General features: G+C 43.5%; 1 protein-coding gene across 1 annotated transcript in view; it reads right to left on the reverse strand.

The window, feature by feature from the left end:
• Window positions 1-21512, reverse strand: part of SLCO2B1 (solute carrier organic anion transporter family member 2B1) — a 101532-nt gene that overhangs the window by 49923 nt on the left and 30097 nt on the right. Inside the window, exons 5-7 of the mRNA XM_027848319.1 lie at window positions 18126-18377; window positions 16523-16621; window positions 5049-5230 (exon numbers count right to left, since the gene is read on the reverse strand). Coding sequence (XP_027704120.1) covers window positions 5049-5230; window positions 16523-16621; window positions 18126-18377 — 533 coding nt within the window. The remainder of the gene's footprint in view (window positions 1-5048; window positions 5231-16522; window positions 16622-18125; window positions 18378-21512) is intronic.

Below are 21512 nucleotides of genomic sequence, written 5' to 3' on the forward strand. Positions count from 1 at the left end.
TCTATCTATCTATCTATCTATCTATCTATCTATCTATCTATCTATCTATCTATCTATCCATCTGTCTACCCATCCATCCGTCCACCCATCCGTCTGTCTCTCTGTCCTTCTATCCACCCATCTATCCTATCTGTCTGTCTGTCTATCTATCCATCTGTCCATCCATCCACCCATCAGTCCATTCACCCATCCATTTGTCTGTCTGTCCATCCATCCATCTGCCCATCTGCCTATCCATCTATCTATCTCTCTATTTGTCTGTCTGTCTATTAATCAACCACACAATAAGAGGGACACAGAATTAGTTGGATGACAACACCCAAATAATAGCCATTGATGAAATAGATGTTACTGGGAGAGGTTTGTCTCCAGTGGAGTATCTCAGTGGTCTGGCCCTGGCCCCATTCTATTTAGCATATATATGTATATATATATGTATATATTTTTTAATTTGCATGATCTTCAAGCAGAGGCCGGACAAGTACTTTTTGAGGATATTGTGGAAGGGATCCCTATTCAGGAATAGGTTGGGTTAAATAATCCCTGAATCTCCTTCCCACTCAGAGGTTCCAGATTCTCTGGTTTAGGAGGTAGGCAGGTCGCAGCCCTCATCTCCACCCACTCAATTGTCAGTACATTCTTCCTAGACAGATCTTGTATTTACTTTCTTTGTGCAAGTTGTTTCCCCTCCAAGTAGAACAGAAACTCTCTGAGGGCAGGGACTGCTTTCACTTTTGTCTTTGTATCTCCACTGCCCAACACAGAGCCTGGCATACAGTTTTACCCAGGGTCACATAGCTAATATGAGTCTTCCTGACTTCAGGCCTGGCACTCTACCTGTCACCTAGCTGCCCCTGCATACTTGGCATACAGTTGGCATTTAGTAAATGTTTACTGGATTGAATTAAATTGAATGATATAACTTACTATTAGGAGCTAAAGCAGTTAAGCCTTAGTCTTGCCAACATTAGCTGATTCTAACCATATCACCTCCCCCTCCATAGTCAATAATTGGCTCCCTATTACCTCCAGGATCAAATATGAAAGCCTCGATTTGGCTTCTAAAAACCCCATTGTGGCCTGGCCCCTCCCTACTTTTCTAGTCTTCTTGTACTTTACTCTCCCCACACCCCTTACCCAACCCCTCATGTACTTTTCTATCCTCTGACACTGACTTCCTTGCTATTCCTAGAACAAGACACTCCATATCCCAGGTCTTGAGTGTTTCACTGGTTGTGTCTATTCCTGCAACATTCTCTTTCCTCCTTTCTGTCTCCTAGCATTTTTCAAGTCTCAGTTAAAATCCCACCAGTCTTCCTTAATCTTAGCACTTTCCCTTTGATACTACCTGTTTATAGCTTATATATATATATATACCTGTTTATAGCTTATATATATATATATACCTGTTTATAGCTTTTATATATATATATATATATATATATATATATATATATACATACACACATATATTTATATATATACACACCAGATTTCAACTCAGGTCCTCCTGACTTCAGGGGCAGTGCTGTATCCACTGCGCCACCTAGCTGCCCCCTTGTTTGTATATTTGTACATCATTGCATGTATGTTATCTGTCCCATTAGATTGTGAGCTTCAGAGATTATGGGTTTGGGTTTTTTGGGTTTTTTTGCCGTTTTTTTGTATGCCCAGTGCTTAGAATGGTGCCTGGCACATAGTAGACAATTAATAAATACTAGTTGACTGATTCTGTGATTTTTTTTTTTATTCTCAGATTTTTTGTTGTTGTTTAGTCACTTTTCAGTTGTGTCTGATTCTTCATGACCCCATCTTCTGGGGTTTTCTTGGCAAAGATATTGGAGTAGTTTGCCACTTCCTTCTCCAGCTCATTTTACAGATGAGGAAACTGAGGCAAATAGAGTTAAGTGACTTGCCCAGGGTCACACAGCTAGTATGTATCTGAGGCTGGATTTGATATTAGGTCTTCCTGACTCTAGGACTGGCGTTTTACCCACTGTCCCACCTACCTGCCCCTTTCTCAGATTCTATTTTCTATGAATCTAAGGTCTGAAAATTCTGTGATCTAGCATTCTATGATTCTCCACACACAGGAGCCCTAATCTTCCTCTGGGTTGTGCTGTTCCCCCTGCTCCCCAAGGTGAAGATTTCATTCCCAGGGGCTTCCCTGATTTCCAGCTCCTGATTCCATCAGGTCCCCTTCTCTCGCTCTGCCCAGGGCCATCCATCTGATTCACGATCAGCAGCTGGAGAAGGGAGGGAAGGAGGTAGGGCCAGGGCAGGCAGCAGATAATGAAAACATAGCCAGCCAAGTCAGCACTCAGGCGAAGCTGAGGAACAATTCCACCCACATCAATATTTATTGTAGGAGAGAGATGGAAGCAGAGCTCCGTGTTCTCTACGGCCATTCTGGGGTTTTCAGACTGTTAACAGGATAGAGCCAGGAACTGGGAAAGCCTGGCAGCAAAGAAACTACATTGTTCAAAGACTCTTTGACTCAGAGTTTTAGATATGCTGAGTCACAGCGTTTGAGAAACATTGCCCTAGAAACTTAGAGTCATATGACGTAGAGTAACAACAACAGCAATGCTTAGCACGCCGGCTGGAGGTGGGATCAGTCTTGGTGTTCTCAAGTTTACTGAGGGCTCTAACAACAACCCAGTATGGTAGGGGGTGCCAGTATTACTATACCCATTTTACTGAGGTCCGGAGAGAGTAAGTGACTTGTCTGAGGTCACACAGCCATCAAATGTTGCTAGAAACAAGGACCGGAACCTGGTTTGGGGACTCCTAAGTCAGGAAGACTCATTTTCTTGAATTCAAATAAAGCCTCAGATACTCACTAACTGTGTGACCCTGGGCAAGTCACTTAACTCTGTTCGCCTCAATTTCCTCATCTATAAAATGAGCTGGAGAAGGAAATGGCAAACCACTCCAGTATGTTTGCCGAGAAAACTCCAAATGGGGTCACAAAGAGTCGGACACAGCTGAAACGACCAAACAACAACAACAACAAAAGACCAGTATTAAAAGAGCAAAGCTAGTAGGGATGCTGGAGATCACCTCCTCCAATCCCCCATTTTACAGATGAGGAAACTGAAGCCCAGAGTAGGCTAAGTCATGCGCAAGGTCACATGACTAGTCTGAGAGAGCTAGCACTTAACCCCAGGTCTCTGAATCTCCAGGCCGGTGCTCTTTCTGCTGTTCCTCAGCTCCATAATGTACTTGGGTATTAAATGTGGAGTCTTCGGTCCAGACTCCACATCAGACACGTAAACTGTGTGTGACCCCGGGCAAATCACTTCACTTTTCTTTGCCCCAGTTTCATCATCGGTTAAATGGGAGGCAGTTGAACTCAATGGTCTCTACAATCTCTTCTAGCTATAAACCTGATCTTCACTGAGAAGCACTGAACAAGGGACATAGCTGGGGTGGGATGGAGAAGGCCAAGTTAGCTTGCTGTTGATTGCATTAGAATGCGAGTAGAACACTTGTCCGTCCCCTCGGTCCTCTCTACCATTATACCATCAAGCTTTTTAGTTGGTCAGCGGTGAGCCTGGGATTGTGAGATGTGCAAATGAATCTGGGAGGTCTCTGAACCCAGGAAGAGAAGCAGGTTCAGGGCCCTCCAGTGGGAGTCTGAAGATCCTACTGGAAGTTTAGAATATATACTAGAAAAGGGCAAGAGCTCCACGGCCAGCTCCAAGGAGCTGGAGCCCCAGGAATTTGACATGATTTACTGAGGGCTAACTCTGCCCCTGAAGTATAATGGATCCCAGGCTGGACTTGTCCCAGAGGGACACACCGACCACTCAATTGCTGGGTTCAGGGCTGTGCCAACACATCAAAGAACTAGAAAAATGGGAATTGAATGTTATTCTTTTTTTTTTTAATTTTTCTCCTCCAATCTCTTGTGCGTTAGGCCAGAAGGAGGGCGATCTAAATTAGGAGCTATCTGAGGGATTATCCCAAGACCAATACCCTCCCTTAAGCCTACCCCACCCTCAGGGGCCCTCTCCCCGCTGTCTAGAAATCGAGACACACAGAAGAAGGATATGTTGGATCTGACTTGTCTCCCGCCCCTCAAATCAAGTTCTTCCTTCACAAAAATAGCTCCTCTCCCTTCTTCCTATTTCCTATTTCTCATTACTTGTGGCAATCTCTATAAGATGTCTTGGATTTATCTGTTTCCTCTTCACTCACCCTGGTTCAAGCCCTCTTGTGCAGACCATTGCAATTCTCTGGCTCTGCAATTACTAGTCTCCCTTTCTCCAGTCTTTTCCTTTTGTGATCATGGGCAGGACACTTACCCTCTCTGGTCTTCAGTCCCACCCCAACCCCACATAAAATAAGGGCAAGGGGTTTTCAGTGGCATCAAACTGAAATGGAAATGGATTCTGCATACTGACATAGAAAACCACAAACTAATGTTAACTATTTTGCATTGTATTTATATATTTGTTGTCAGATACTTTTCAATTCCATTTTAATCTGGTTCAGGCATACTTCAGAGCATTGAGGCATGGGCCAGGAGTTGGACAGCTCTGATCTAGATGATCTCAAAGGTCCCCATAAGTTCTAATCTCATAACCATACGATCCCTCTGCAATTTGTCAGGGACCTGTGACATCTGACACAGGCCTAAAAGGATAGGAAAGGGCTCTGAATGTTAGAACTTAGAGTCTTCATTAAACATAACCCTGCCCCCATCTCCAAATAACATTATGCCACGTATACCAAAAGTCCAACAGAAGTAAGTGAGACCCCAGGGAAATAGAATTAATTAGAAGTGGGAGGTGGTGAAGAGCAGGCACTGAGTTTTGTCTGCTACAGCCCTCCGTTTTCCTTCCCCTCCCTTCACAGCCAGAGTTTCATGAACAACAAAAATGACTTTTTTTTTCTTTTAGCTTTGTTCAAGATCAAGATGTCTCTAGTGAAGTGCCACAGAGCTCCATCCTTGACTCTGCACTTGGCCTTGAAGGAGGACCTTACACACGAGAGCAGAAGAGATGGAGGGGGGTAGCGTCCCTAGCACCAGGGGCCCTTACTTTGTCATCCAGCGAAGGTAAGATCTGCTTCTGGAAACCAAGCTCCTGCTTCTCCTTTGGCATCTCCCGGGGAAAGAAGAAATAAGGGAGGGCAGTCAAAGTCACAGCACCAGCAGAGACCAAGAATCCCAGCCACCAGGCACCAACCCAGCGTGGGTCTTTTGGAGTCAGGGAGATGCCTCCTGGAAAAGAAACCAGAGTCAACTGAGTACATGGGGATGCTGTGGTGAAGGGAGAGGGGATCTATTTGGAGCCAGAGGACCTGGATTTGAAGCCTCATTCTCATTTACATAAATCATGTGTGAGTCATTCATTCCCTTTCACTGGACCTGACTTTTCTCCTCTGAAAATAATGAGGTTGGACTAAACAAATCCACTCTCTTCCTACTCTGGATGCTCTAATCCCATGAATACCTCCCTGCTTTCAATGCCACTTTCGATGTTCCCTCTTAGAGACCTTGGAGCTGACTGTGTAACCTTGGGCAAATCCTCTCATATTAGGGCTCAGTTTCCTTTTCTTTAAATGAGGGATGACCACCTTTCCTGCTTCATAGTGGGGAGTGGGGGTTGGGGTGTGGCCAATGAGAATATGGATGGAAAATTTGTGTGGAAAGAGCGCTAGATCAACAACCAGGAGACTTAGGTTAAAAGGCTAACTTCACTCTTACTAGCTCCATATCCTCAGACAAATTGCTTCCCCCTGGGCCTGTGTTGCTTCATTTTTAAATAACAGGGCTGGACTATGAGCTTTCACGTCACTTCCCACTCCAGCTTTCCACGTGCTAAGATCTTTGGGGCTGCCATCTTGGCTCTGCCATCAACTTATCCGTGTGACCTTGGACAAATCACTTAACCTCTCTATGCCTCAGTTTCCTCATCTGTATACTGAGGGGTTTGGCTTAGATGTCTCTTCTAGCTTTAAATCTATGATTGTATGATGTTCTATGTTCCAAGTATCCTGCCAGCTGTGGCATTCTGTGCTCTAGGCTCCCTATCCAGCTCTGATATTCTCTGTTCTAAGGTCCTTCTCAGCTCTGAAAAATCTAAAGCGTTATATAAATGCTAATTGCAGCTATTTATTATTATTATTTCTAATAGTTCCTGTCACCTCAGACCTTCTATATTCTAAAGCCTATTATTGTTTTTGTTCAGTCGTGTCTGACTCTTCGTGACCCCATTTTCTTGGGTTTTCTCAGCAGAGATACTGAAGTGATCTGCCATTTCCTTCTCTAGTTCATTTTACAGATGAGGAAATTGAGGTAAATAAGGTTATAGTGACTTGTCCAGGGTCACACTGCTAATAAATGTCTGAGGCCAGATTTGAACTCAGGTCTGCCTGACTCCAGGCCCTGTGCTCTATCCATTGCTCCACCTAACTGCCCAAAAATGTCTATTAGAAGAGCCTATGTTCTATTATGGAAAGGGAAAAGAAAAATGGAGAGACAGGAGTGATAAATGAAAATCACTGTGGCACTGTGTACTACAGAAGACCTGGCTGGGGTTGGGGGGAGGGGAGGGTCCTGTCTGATGATTTCCAGAAGCACATAACAACCGGCTTGAAGATGGTATATAGAAGTGAGAGGAGCCTCTGGCTATCCAGGCACCATCTACCAGAGCTCTATGCTAAAAGCAGACCAACTGATAAATTCTTGATTTGCCTCAATTATAATTTCTTCCCTCATAAGGAAGACGGAGCAGTGAGAGGAAGTGCTATTCTTATCCTGAGCCTGACCAGCAAGGAGGAAGTGGCTGCTGGGTTAGAAATTGGGGGAACCCTGGGAGACAGTGACCACTCATCCAGGAGACAGCTAAGAGGGAGAATTGTGGCATACCCTGACACATAGCCCCAAGCTTTTGAGAGCAGACTTTAGTGTTTAGAGAAAAGACAGGTAGGCTCAGAACCCCTGGTTTAATGACTTACAGGGGAAGTTGGTCTCTGAAGGATGGAAACTTCTCAAAGGTAAAATTTAAAAGGTGTAAGCATAAATTATATTAATGAAGAAGAGGGGGAGGTACCCTAAGATGTGAATGCATAGAAAACTGATGGAGAGACATTGGTGTGGTGCCTGGCTTTGGAGTCAGAGGACCTGGAATGGAATCCTTGCTCTGCTCCTTACTGGCTGTGTGACCTTGGGCAAGTAATTTGAGTTCTCTGAGCAGTCGTCTCCTCATTTATAAAAGATGAGGGGGTTGGAATTGATAATCACTAAAGTTCCTCCCAGCTCCAAATCCCATGACCCACTTAGATTTTTAAAAGTCATTCAGAGAGGATGTAAGTAAATAAGAAACCCAAGGATGAATAGAAAAGGGCAGAGTTCTAGAAGAATCAGGCTAGGAATGTAAGCATCCAGAAGGATCCCGGGCTTGGGATGAGGGCCAACAACAACAAAAAGAACTATTAAAACGATTCTGGAGGCAATAAACCTCTAGGGGAACATCACAGGGCTCTGTCCTTGGCTCTGTTCTGTTCAGCATTTTTATCAACAACTTGGATGAATGCAGAGATGGCATTGGAACTTGGAGATGACATAAAGCTGGGAGGGACAAATGATATACTAGGTGACAGAATCGGGACCTCAGAAGTTTTGAAACAGCTTGGGACAATGGACTGACTCTTCAACATTCTTTCATGTGGCATAGTGGAAAGAGCACTGGATTTGGACTCCAAAGCCTTGGTTTTGAGTTCCAGCTCTGGCGCTTGTCAGCTGCTAGACCTTGGACACATCAATTAGTCTTTCTGAGCCTCAGTTTCTTCAGCTATAAAATGAAGGTACTAGTACTTTCACACCTTACAGGGCTATTGTAAGGCAATAGCTTCATAAATCTTAAAACAAAAGCACTTAGGATACACTTTTGTTTTTTTCAGTACTGAATCAATGATGACATATAATAGTGATAAATGTAAAATCCAGGGTTTGGGTTAAAAAAAGCAAAACAACAACCCCAAAGTAGAGGAGGGGATGGTTATGTGGGGATTAAAATTGTCCAGTCTAAAATAAAAGAAACCGAGGCCAACTCTGAGCCAATGGCACTTTATTAAAGGGTCCATGGTCCCCTCTAATGAAGTGGACCTCAGATTTTCCTCATGATTTCCATGCCCCCTTCTTCCGGAACCTTGTTTTTATAGGGTTTGATACCCAAACATGCAAAAGAGGTATGGTAAAATACAGAATCTCATTTATTGATAGACCTTGCTCTTGTGGGTCAAAAATGACATATTAGCAGAGGGAGTCACAGACTGAGTGAAACACGGGGCATCTCCACTGACTAAATGGTCTTAAGATGGTCACCTGGTGGTGTTGGGCAAGAAAAAATGGTATGGAGGTACAAAAATAAATTGGAGAACTGTCCATGTAATTGAGTTACCTCTGCCACATTGGGCTTGGTCACCTCAACAAGGAAAAACAAGGGTGGAGGGCCTCTAGTTGGCTTGCTATGATTAAGCAAGTGAATTTACAATCTGCAGTTCACAGCCCTAAGGCTTGATATACAGAACAAATAATCACTACCCCCTACAGAATCATATCAAACTAATACTGATTGGAAGAGAGCAGGGGTCCAAATGGATGATTTCTCATAGTTAGACAGCAAACAGTTCATACAATAAAAGATCTGGGGCTTCTGGAAGACTTGCAAATTCAATATGAGTTCACTGTATGAAACTCAAGCGGTCAAAGAAGGTAACTCAATTTTAGGTCCCATTGACACAAACGTGGGCTTCAGAAAGAGAGAGATAACATCTTGCTGTTCTCTTCCCTGGTCAGAACACATCTGGAATATTTTGTTCAGTTCTGGGCATCATACTTTAGGAAGGGCATTGAGACACTGGTGTGAATTCAGGAGATGGTACCCAGGATGGCGAGAGGACTGGATGCCATACAGAAGTCTAGTAAAGGAACTAGGGGTATTTAGTCTGGAGTACACAAGGCTTTGGGGCAGTGGGGTGGCGCAGTGGATAGAGCACCAGGCCTGGAGTCAGGAAGACCTGAGTTCAAATCTGGCCTCAGACACTTATTAGCTGTGTGACCCTGGTCAAGTCACTTCACCCTGTTTGCCTCAGTTTCCTCATATGTCAAATGAGCTGGAGAAGGAAATGGCAAACCACTCCAGTATCTTTGCCAAGAAAACCCCGAATGGGGTCACAAAGAGTCAGACACGATTGATACAACTGAACAATGCACACGATTTTGGGGGAAAAAATGAGAGCTATTCAATTATTTAAAGGGCCATCACATGAAAAAAGGATTAGACTGAAAGCAGAATCAATTGATTAACCCATATTTATTAAACACCTCCCATATTCCAGGCCTGTGCCAGGTTCTGGGGTTACAAAAGTGAGACAGTCTTTGCTCTCAAGGAGTTTACATTCTACCAGGACTATGAGCAAAGGTTGGAAGTTGGAAAGAGGAAAGTTTTGAGCTGATACAAGGAAGATCTTCCCTTGATTCTGTGATTCTAAGGTCCTTTTCAGCTCTGACATTCATTCTTTGATAGCCTCAAAGAGTATCAGAGTTGGAAGGACACCAAGTGCCAGTTGCTGATTCCCTAAGAGTAATCATCCAGTCTTTGCTTTAAGACTTCAGTTTCGGGAGCAGGTAGGTGGTGTAGTGGATAGAGCACCGGCCCTGGAGTTAGGAGGACCTGAGTTCAAATCCAGCCTCAGACACAACACTTTCTAGCTGTGTGACCCTGGGCAAGTCACTTAACCTCAATTGCCTCACCCCCCCCCCAAAAAAAAGACTTCAACATCAAGGAGCCCACTGTAGTCTGAGACAGCCCTTTCTAGCCTGGGATCACGGGACAGCTTATGAAGAGTGCTGGATTTGGAGCTAGAGGATCCAAAGAATCCAAATCTTGCCTCTTTCACCACCTGTGGGAATTTTCTCATCTGGAAAATGAAGCAGTTTTACAAGATGGCCTGAGGTCTTTTCCTGCTCTAAAACTAAGATCCTATTATTAGAAAGTCCTTTCTTGTACTGAACTGAAACCTGTTTCCCTGTAACTTCCCTCCCATTCTTCTTAGTTCTGCCCTTGGCCCGGGGGGGGGGGGGAGGGGAGGGGAGGCGGGCGACAAGTAGAACAATCCTAACTTCTTTCTCCAAGACAATCTTTCAAACACTTGAAGATAGCTATCACTTTCCTCTTAAGTCTTCTCTTGTCTGGATAAAATATCACCAGTTTCTTCAACTGATGCTCATATGGCAAAGTTTCCATTCCCCTTCCTAGCCTGGTCACCGTTCTCTGGGATCATGCCAGCTTTTCCCTGTCTTTCCTCTCTTGTGGCATCACAACTGAACATAGTACTCCTGGTGAGGTCTGACCTGGGCAGAGGATAGGGAGCTCCACTGATGATTCTTCCAATTTAGAAGGGATAATTTTGTGGTAGCCTTCATACCATACACCACACAGAAGCTTTGGGAATCTTCTATAACACACAGGGCATTCGGAAAGGGTTTTACAGGATTTTTTCAGAGATCAGGAAACTAAAGCCTAGAGAGAGAAAGTGAATTGTCTGTCCAAGGTCATATAGCTGGGGAAATAGCCACCAAATCCAGAGGTCTTTCTACTATTACCTGATTCCTTTTCATAAACATCATTATTCTGTTCTTCTCAATATGGGATCCAGAAAAAGTAGCCTTATACCAATTCATGTCTTTGTAAGGAATTTGCTGTTGTTTGTTGTGTCTGACTCTTTGTGACCCCAGTTAGAATTTTCTTGGCAAAGACACTGGAATGGCTTGGCATTTCCTTCTCCAGCTCATTTTGTAGATGAGGAAACTGAGGCAAACAGGGTTAAATGACTTGCCCAGGGTCACACAGATGAAGTGTCTGAGGCCAGATTTGAATTTAGGTCTTCCTGACCCCAAACCCAGCACTCTATCCACTGCACCACCTAGCTGCCTTAAGGGAGTAGAGAAAGTATTATTAGCCTCATTTTATAGATGAGGGAAGAAGAAGAGAGAAATAAAGGGGTTTGCTAAAGGTCACACAGTCAGTCAGTGGCAGAGCCAGCATTTGAGCTCAGGTCTTCTGATAGTAAATCTTATACTCTGAATACCCCCTTTGTTATGATAGACTAATAAATTTACTACTACATAGTTGAGCTAGGCAGAAATCTTTCATGCACATAGTACAGTGGAAAAAGCTCTGAATTCAGAGTCAGAAGGTCTGGATTCAAGTCCTGATTCTACTAGTTCCAGCTGTGTGACCTTGGGCATCAGGTCTCTTAATCTCTCTGAGCCTCTGTTTTCTTATCTGTAAAATGAGAGGGTAGGATCAGATGCTGTCTGAAATTCCTTCCAGTTCCAATAACCTATGATTCTATATTGATGTCTCATTCCCTTCCCCTGGTGTATTATTTCTAAATTTATATATTCTCCTTTCCTTTGTAAATAAGATCCTGAGGATGTGGTAAGGAAAGGGCAGGGGGAAGTGCTAGGCATTGGTATTCTGTTGCAGTGACAGAAGGAGCAGAAGGGGAAAAGACATTGTCATGCCGGACCACGGGCTGTGCATCCCTGAGACCAGGGAGCCAGCTGAACCCAGGGACCAGGTGGGTCAGGATATTAGTAAGACTCAACTAGGGCTTCAAGAAATTAATAAGGGAGGAAGCATCGGGCCCAAATGTAAAGGGCTCCTGGACCAGTAGGTAGGGAAAGCAAAAATCCTCAGGATGCTGACGCCGTTCAGCAAAGCTTAAAGCCCAGGGCTGGATACTGTGTACATGCACCTCCCTTCCATCCTCCGAGACTTTCCTAGTAATTGGAGGGCTCCAAAAACAGAATGGGCAGGAGGTCACATGACCCTCCAGTCTTGCTAGAGGACCACTTCTTAGGGCTGTGTTTTGCTTTGTTTCATTTTGTTTTTTCAAATCTATACGGAGGGGGCCAGAGAAAAACAAGCAGAGGGCGGTGTCATTTGCTGACTGCTGTTCTAGCTGGACCTCACTCTCAACAATAAGGAAGCTTCCTCGTCAATGTCAGTCTCCCACCCTGTGCTCAGGGAGGGGTTGGAATAGGTGTCCTCTAACTTCCAACCCAGAGACTCAGTCTGAGTCCTCTTTCTAGTTTTATCTCTGCTCCAAATGATGCAGAAAGATACAAGGTTAAAATTTTTTTCTTATCAATATCTTTTCTTTTTAAATCACCTAAACTTCCACTTGTATCCATCCCATGAGCCTTGGGAATAGCAGTGTTTCCAGCCCAGCACCCTCAGCCATCATCCTGGGAAGCAAACTCTATGGAGATGCAGCCTGGCAACCACCCCAGCTTCTCAAGACCCAGAAAGGAAAGTTCTTGCCACCAAAGGCCTTGGCACTGTCAGATGGCTCCACATCAGAAAAGGAAGTGATTTTATCAGCGGAATTGATAATAATGAAGACACGTTACCATTTGTTTTGCCCCTGTACCCTAAGGACCGTGGGAGTTTTCCGTCTCACTTGCAGTTGAAACTGTCCATATGTATTATCTCCCCCCATTAGAACATGAGCTCCTTGAGAGTAGGGACCGTCCTATTTTTCTGTGTATCCCCACAATGCTTTGCACATGGTAAATGCTTAATAAATATTTCATTCATTCCTTAATTCCCTTCCCCCTCTTTTAAAACAAAAATTTAAAAAGAGGAAATGAGAAAGATAACAGCAAAACCAATCAATGCATCAAAAAATAACATCTGATAACATATTCAACATTCTACACGCAAAGACCTTCCTCTCCGCTCCCCTCCCCAAAATCTACAGAGGAGGGGCAGCTAGGTGGCACAGTGGATAGAGCACTGGCCCTGGATTCAGGAGGACCTGAGTTCAAATCTGGCCTCAGACACATAACACTTACTAGCTGTGTGACCCTAGGCAAGTCACATAACCCCAATTGCCTCACACACACACACACACACACACACACAAATTTAATAAAAGTTAGATAGCCAGGAATTGGGAAAGAATGAGGGTGAAACAAACAACTGCAGAATGTCATTGACAAAGACACTTGCTTACTGGGTGAGAGTGAGCCTAGTCTTATAAAATGGTCCAATGAGTTGAGGCTAGAGAAGCAAAATGGCCCAATGACAATTAATTGCTCTGGGATACAAGGACACTAGGGGGAGCAGGCAGATATTTGTGGTGAGGGGCTTCCAGGCTAGAGAACTTCATGAGCACTGAATTAAGCATAAGAAAACAAAGTTAAAGAATAAATTATAAAGTTTATATGCCAGCTCATCTGGACCTGGCAGCTGGCTTAGAATCAAGCCTTCAGACCTTGCTCTGCCACTTAATAGCTTATATGACCTTAAATAAGTAAGTCCCTTCTCTCTGAACCTCCTTCCTCATCTGTAAAATGAGGGTCATTTTAGAAGCTTTCTGGGGTCCCTTCCAACTCTAAAGCTACGATCCTATGATCAGAAGGCTCTTGGGAACGGATTTGCATTTTGCAAACTTAAAATGACATGCAAATATATGGAAGAGGAAGATGAGAAAGAAATCAGCAGAACCAATCAGTATATTAAAAAAACAATCAGACACTATATTCAACATTCCACACACATAGACCTCCTCCCCAAATCTGCAGAGAAGTTAGGGGAGGTATCTTATCATAAGAGATAATCATAAGAGTTTAAATGAAATTCAAGGTAGCCAGGCCAGGAACTTGTATGTCTGTGAACGTACACATACATGCATATATACATACACAACATGTACAATGCACATATATGGTATGCATGTATATATGTGCATATATGTATATGTGTACACTGTGTGTATGTCTCTAAATGTATATGCATGTATACACACATACACAAATACACATATACACACATATGCATGTGATTGATATGTATCAATATATCATATGTGTATATGTATATACATACACACATATCTGTACTGTGTACACACACAAATATGCATATACACATGTGCATGTATGTATACATACATATATGTGCATGTGTGTATGTGTGTCTGTGGCATTACTGGAAAAAGTAGAGAAAGCACTGGGTTCAGAGTCAGTAGGCCTGGGTTTAAATCCCACCTCTGCTCATTAGACTCTAAGCTCTTCAAGGGCTGGGACTGTTTTCTTGTTTTATTTTGTATCATCTCTGCCCTATCCCCTTTCCTGCTTATTTTTTTTAATTTTTATTTTATTGTGTGCCCGGCACACCATAAGCACCAATAAAGTCTCGTTGATGGACTGACTTCTCTTGCACCTGTGGGATCTCAGTTCAGTTCCTTCTGCCCCACTCCTTCCCCAAAGGGCTCATTATCCTCGGTGAAATGAAGGGATTTCGATTAACAGATAACCATGGCCCTTTCCCAGGCCTAAATCCTATGCAACTGGTGAATCTTAGGAACTGCTGTGAGTCTCAGTTTTCTCATATGTAAAATGGTAGTAAGACCACCTTCCTCCCTTAAATGTGGAAGGTGCTTTGAAAATTCCAAGTCATACAGAAATAGGAGCCATTGTCTCTGAATGTGCATAGTCTTCTTTTTTTTTTCCTTTGTAAGGGGTAACAAATAAATCTTGAAAATATGAGCTTGTGGTCCAGAGTAGGAGTGGGGATGGAGCTGGAGTAAAACGTACTTGAGGGCAGACACTGGTTCAGTTCATACACCTCTGCAGCTCCAGAGATTGGCATTGTTCCTTTCACATAGTGGGCACTTTCTGAAGTGAAGGGAAAATAGGGAGCAGATGCTCTAATCCAGGCCCTGTTGTGGTGGCAGTGGCGGGGGAAGGAAGGAAGGTAACTAGGGGAGGCGGTAGCAGCTCTCTGAACCCAAGGAGCAGAGAAAATTAAAGGGCTAGGAAAGGCATCCCTAGGAGTTTTATGTTAGACTTTAAAATGAGATCAACCAAGGCTGAGAGATTTGTCCTAGGGCCCAAAGTTTGGAGGAGGCGTTGAGGAAAGGACAAGACAAAGGTGAAGATGACGGGGACCCTGACAGCCTGTTTACAATCTAATAGGAAGTGTACTGGGGTGTGATGGGAGTGATGATTGGGAGAGTGAAACAAGAATTACATAAATAACTAGGATCCAAGGCAGAATGTGAAAAGGGGAAAGGAGAGATCCAGGAAAGGAGCCCAAAGGAAACATGAGGAAAGAGAGAGATGGAAATTCAATGAAGACTTCCTGGAAATCAGGACATCTGAGCTGGGAGCCTGGCGCTTCTGACAGGTAGAAATGAGGAGAGACTGTGTCCTAGGCCTAGGGGACTGTTTGCATAAATGAGAGTGAGGAAGGGGCAGGACTAGGTTGGGGAACGTAGAGTAAAATGATTTGCCGGTAACAGAATATATGAAGGGGAATAATGTGAAATCAGGTCGAGGCCCAAGAGGACTGATGATGAAGTAAGCTTCCCACCTCCTGACAGAGAGGCAGGTGATGGACTCAGGATGCAGAATGAAACATATATTTTTGGACCTGGCCAATGTGGGAATTCGTTTGGCTTGACTGTGTTTTTGTTATAAGAATTTTGTTTTTCTTTTCTTTTTTTTTTTTCAAAATGAAAGGGGGAGCTAGGAGGGAGAGAAAATAAATATTTGTCAATTGAAAAATTAAAAAAAAAAACCCAGAAGGGAAGGCTGCAGCCCTCATTGCCCCTTCCTTTCCTTGAGATTCCTTGTAAATCCTGGGGTGGGGGTGGTGGTGGTGGTGGTGGTGGTGGGGAGGGTGGTGGTGGCACCCGTGGCTTCCCACAAGCCAAGACTCACTGAAGCGCTAAGCCTCTGGTTTTAGGAAGTTGACACCACAGACCAGAGACAGGTCTGGGCAGCTCAAAAACTGAGTGAGGCTTCCCTGTACCGCACTGTTCTCTCCTCACTACTCCACCCCACCCCTTTCCTGACTCCAGGAGGGCCTAGGGATTAGTGTCTGGGCATCCTGTTCCCCCTCTGAAAGATCCAGAGTCATCCTCCTGATACTTCAGCTCCTTCTTTGAACTAAAAGAATAATAACAGCAGGACCCTTTTTCCTACATTGTTTTAAGATGTATAAACCACTCTTTCTGCAAGCCTAGGCCATTGCCAGAGGCTCAACCCTCCCGGACTGCACTTCCCCAACTGAAAGCAGTCTCAGTCTCTCTCTCTCTCTCTCTCTCTCTCTCTCTCTCTCTCTCTCTCTCTCACTCTCTCTCTCTCTCTCCCCTCAAATTTTCCTAAATCAGTCAACAAGCATTATTAAGCACCTATTATGTACCAGGCAGTGAGCTAGGCATTAAGGAGACGAGTATAAAAAAAGAAACTTTAGGATAAGGATTACATTTGCTTTTGTCTTCCCCCATGGTACAGGGGTGAGCCTTCAGAGTAGACAATATCAATTAGATGCTGCAATAAAACCAGTTGTAATGCCCCACCAATCTAGTTCCATGTTCTCTCTGGATCTCTGGGATTGTCACACCCTCCCTTCTCCTCCCTCGTCCCCTCCATTTCCACTGGTAGAAGGATGCCGAGGAGGGGGAGAATTAGGGAAAGGGAACTTACCTTCAGGCATCCGGTCAATATCCACATAAAACCTCAGCATGAGGCCTCCAAGCCCATAGGCCAACCCTGGTCCAACGAGAGTCACAGCAAACAGGATCCCTGTTCGTGGCATAGAATCTCAGGGTCAAGGCATAGCCCAGGATTTCTCGTCCAAAGCCCTGACACATACTTCTCATTCTCTCAAAGCTTCACAGAATCTCCTAGTTGGAAGAGAGATCTCAGATGGCCCTTGTTCTAGCCTGTACCCAAACAGGAATTCCCTCCAAAAGTGTCCTTGATGAGTAACCATCCATCCTCTGCTTGAAGATCTCCAATAATGGGGAATTCACAATTTCCTGAGATAGCCTGGTACATCTTGAGACAGCTCAATACACAGATCCAAGCCAAGCAACCCAAATGCTCTTCCACACTTTCTACTAAGCCACTTCTTTCATTACAAAAAAATTTAATTTTATTATTTTCAATGAAGAAATCACCCTCCCACTTCCCTCATTGGGGAAAAAAAAACAAGAAAAATAAAATGCTTGTTACAAATATGTGGAGTCAAGCAAAAGAAATTTCTACATTGGCCATGTCCAAAAATGTGTATATTTCTCATTCTGTATCTTGAGTTTATCACCTTACTGTCAGGAGGTGGGATAAAGTCACTTCTTTCCAATGATTCAGTGTGAGAACATGCCCCTACCACCTCCAGAAAGGTTTGATCAGATAAAAGCTAAGGGTCGCCTCCCTCCATACCCATTGTCTGGACAAGGAAAGCTCTTAGATGCTCTCTTAGCCCTAGCTCAAGGTTATCCTTTAACCACTGGTAAGACTAATTAAAACCCCAGTTTTAAGCCCAGTCCTAATCTCAATCCAAACACAGCCACAAACCCTACCCTTGTTCTAACCCTAACCGCAACCCAAAGCTGAATCCTAAAATGTATTTCCAATCTTAGTCCCAATTCCTGCTGCTACAACTAGCATTTATATAGTACTTTAAGATTGGCAAGTCACTTTGCAAATATTATTTCATTTTATGCTCATAACAACTCTGGTAATATCTCCATTTTACAGATGAGGAAATTGAGGCAGACAGAGGTTAAGTGACCTGCCCAGGGTCACACAGCTAGTAATTATCTTAGGATGAATTTTTACTCAGTTCCTTTCCTACTATATATCCACTGTGCAACCTAGCTGCCTCCCCAAATGAAAATCCAGTCTTAACACCTAACCCTAATTTCAATACCACTCCAGTCATACTTAAGAACCAAATTCCAAAATGAACCCAATGCAGTTCTAACATTAATATCACTTTTTAACCCTAAACTCAAAACTGAACCTTAATCTCGGTCCAAATCCTTTAACCTAGCCCCAATCCTAAATGTATCTTTAACTCTACGTCCAAATCTAAACCCCTGTCTGAATACTGGATCTGAATCCTAATCCAGCCCTAACAAATGCAATTTAAAACCCATCCACTCCCTTACCTTTAATCCCAATGCTAACTCTAACACCAACTTCATCCACAATCTTATTTGCAAGCCTCACTCCAGCCCCAATCCTTAACTCGCCCTCCCAGCTCTCTAGGGTCCTGGCTAAGGACAGCATGTTTGACTCTTACCTAAGTAGAGTGGAGAGTTGTTGGGGTGGGCAAAGTCATCGATGTAGGAGATTCCAAAGGGCTGGATGGGCACAGCACCTACACCAAGCAGGGTCTGTGCCAGGAACATGAGCCCCACCACCACCACCTGCCGCACCTCCGTGTACAAGGCACAGCTGCTATTGCTTGGGGTTGGGACTGCAGCAGAGACCAGGGCCAGTGCTGGGGCCTGGGGCAGCATGCATAAGGAAGAAGCAGAGTCCTGAGACAAGTCTGTGAAAACAGGTGGAACAGTAAATGGAGATGTAGGGGAAATCACCAGAGGGATCAGTGACACTCAGCTCATTCATTACCCATCCTCTCCACATACCCCTAGGTCAGCCCCTCTTCTGTATCTGGGCCTCTGCCCCCACCTCCTTCCCATCTTCATGGTATGGACAGGAAAGAACACTGACCGAAACAATAGGAGCATTGAATTAAGAACCAGAACACCTGGGTTCTAATCTCACTTCTACTATTTACTGCTTGTGTGCCCTTAGACAGATTCTCTCCCCTCTCTGGGCCTTAAAATGAGGGAGCTAGACTAGAATCAGGAATTCTTTACCTGAGGGCCATGAACTTGCTTTTTAAAAATGTTTTGACAACTATTTTGATATAATTGGTCACCTTTGTAAATCCTGTATATTTTTATTTTATGCATTTAAAAACCTTATTCTGGAGAAGGGGTTCAGAGGCTTCCCCAGACTCCTGGAAAAGGGATCTGTGGCATAAAAAAGGTTAAAAACTCCTGGACTAGATGATCTCTAAGGTCCCTTCAGCTCTGACCAAGTTGGTCACTAACTTCCTACATAGCCCCATGCTTCCGTTTCCTCCTCCACAAAAAAGCAGAGCTTGACTAGACAATGTCTGAAGTCCCTTTCAAACTTTAATAATTCCTAAACTACTGGATTAGATTGCCTTTTCCTCCTTGAGTTCAAATTTATACCCTTTACCTTCATTTTTGGGTTTATTTAGAGTTTATTCCAGGACACATCCTCCCTGTGTAATAAAAGCACACCCTCAATGAAGACAGACAATAATATTTGCTCCCTTCATATGAGCTGCAAATATGCGGCAAACAAACTTTGTAAGACTCTTGTTCACACACACACACACACACAATATGCATATTTGAGTATTTGTGTGGATGCTCTCTCTTTGTCTCTAAAATCAGGCCATTTATTTCAGGGCGACCATGTTGATAATAGAAGTATTGAATTTCAATGATTGGATTTGGGTTCAAATCCCAGCTCTATTATTACTTGTGTATGACATTCCTTCATCTCCTGGGGCTTTAGTTTCCTCCTTTAAAAAAATATGGGTCTAGATTAAATGAGAGCTCTAAGGCTCCAGCTTCCAGCCTCTGTCCCAAGATCCCTTCCAGTTCTAATGTACTATGTGGTATTCCAGCTAGAATATTCTATGTTCCATGCCCTTGCCAGGATGCACTGTGGAACAGTGGAAAGAGAGCTGGATTGAAGCCAGAGGAGCAATATTCAAATCTTGACCCTCCTACTCACTTCCCTGTGACTTTGGGTGAGCTCCTTAACATCCCCTCCAACTTTCTTTGGGCTGTAGAATGAGGGTGTTGGACTAAATGACCTCTAAGGTCCCTCCCAGCTTTGACCTTCTATTGTTCTAGGGTCTTTCCAGCTCTACAATCATATTTATGTATTTTTCTGTTTACCTTGTAGAATCATAACCTTTCCAAGGCTCTTACCTGGGCCCTCTTCTCTTCTCCTTTCATGCTATTTCCTTTGGTTATTTCAACAGCTCTCGTGGAATCAATTACAGTTCTATGCAGATGATTCTCAAATCTACATGTCTAGTCCATGTCCAGCCCTAACCTCTTTGCTGACTCCTGGTCTTGCATCTCCATTGTCCATTGGACAGCTCGAATTGGATATCTAGCAGATTTCTTAAACTCAATATGTCCAAAACGGAACTTATTCTCTTTTTCCCCAAACCTGCCCCTCGTCCTAACTTCATTATTATTGTTGAGGGTCCAACCATCCTTCTAGTCACCCAGCCTCACAACCCAGGCATCATCCTTAAACTTCTCACTCTCTCACTCTTCTATCCCATTTGGGTGCCAAAGCTCTATCTATTGTATAGGAAATAACTTTTGTATACACTTCCTTCTCTCCTCTGCATAAAGACATGCAGGTCTTATCACCTCACACCTGAAATACTGCAATAGCCTTCCAGTTGGCCTTCCTGCATCAACTCTAGAACATCTTCCAATCAGCACTCAAATTGATCTTCCTAAAGCTCATGGCTGATTATGTCACAACCCTTATTCAATAGACTCTTTATTACTTTCAGGATCAAATATGGAAATCTTTTAAAGCCCTTCAGAACCTGGCTCCTTCCTACCTTTACAATCTTCTTACACCTTACACCCTCTCCCTCCCATGTTCTTGGCAATCTAGTGCCAATGGTCTCCTTGTTGTTCCTTGAACTAGATACTCCATTTCCCAACTCTGGGCATTTTCATTGGCTGTTCTCCATTTCCAAAATACTTTCCCTCTTCAGTGCTACTTCCAGGCTTCCCTGGCTTCCTTCAAGTCTCAGCTAAAATCCTATCTTCTGCAAAAAGTTTTTCTCAGTCTTCCTTAATCTTAGTGCCTTTACTCTGAGATTACCTCCCATTTTATCTGTATATAACTTGTATATACATAGTTGTTTGCATGTTATCTCTTCCATTACTGATCCCTCTTTGACAGGAAGGGTCATTTATTTATCCATTCATTTATTCACCTATGTATTCTTGCATCCATCTATCCATCCATCCATCCATCTATCTATCTATCCATCTATCTTTGCTGTTCTTTGTATCCCCAGCACTTAGCATGGCATCTGATACATACTAGGTCCTTGATATATGCCTGTTGACCTGACTTTCTTTACAATGGTAATATCTGGAACTGAGGTCCAAGACTTTGTGCAATGAACGCTTACTGAGAAGAGTCAAACCATACAAACTTCCTCAGTTCTCCTTTTCTATGCCTCAAAATTTCTCTACATCCTCACCCATTTCTCTATCTGTCCTCCAGTCTCAAATGATGAAGTGCCATTTTTTCCATTGCAGTACCATTAGATCTGAAGACACTCATTCTCAGCTCGGCCCCTAACTTGCTGTGTAACTTTAGATAAGTCACTTGTCTCTGGATCTCAATTTTCTCATGTGAAAAAAATACCAGAAGACATTGTACTAGATGTCCCTTCCAGCTTTAAATTCTTAAAAATTCTTTAAATTTTTGATCTCATCTCCTTTAGGACTATGCCCCAATGATCATCCCCTCTTTCTCATGAATCTTTGATCTCTCTCTCTCTCTCTCTCTCTCTCTCTCTCTCTCTCTCTCTCTC

This window comes from Vombatus ursinus, unplaced genomic scaffold (genome assembly GCF_900497805.2).
Source record: "Vombatus ursinus unplaced genomic scaffold, bare-nosed wombat genome assembly UNPS02005659.1, whole genome shotgun sequence".
NCBI lineage: Eukaryota > Metazoa > Chordata > Mammalia > Diprotodontia > Vombatidae > Vombatus > Vombatus ursinus.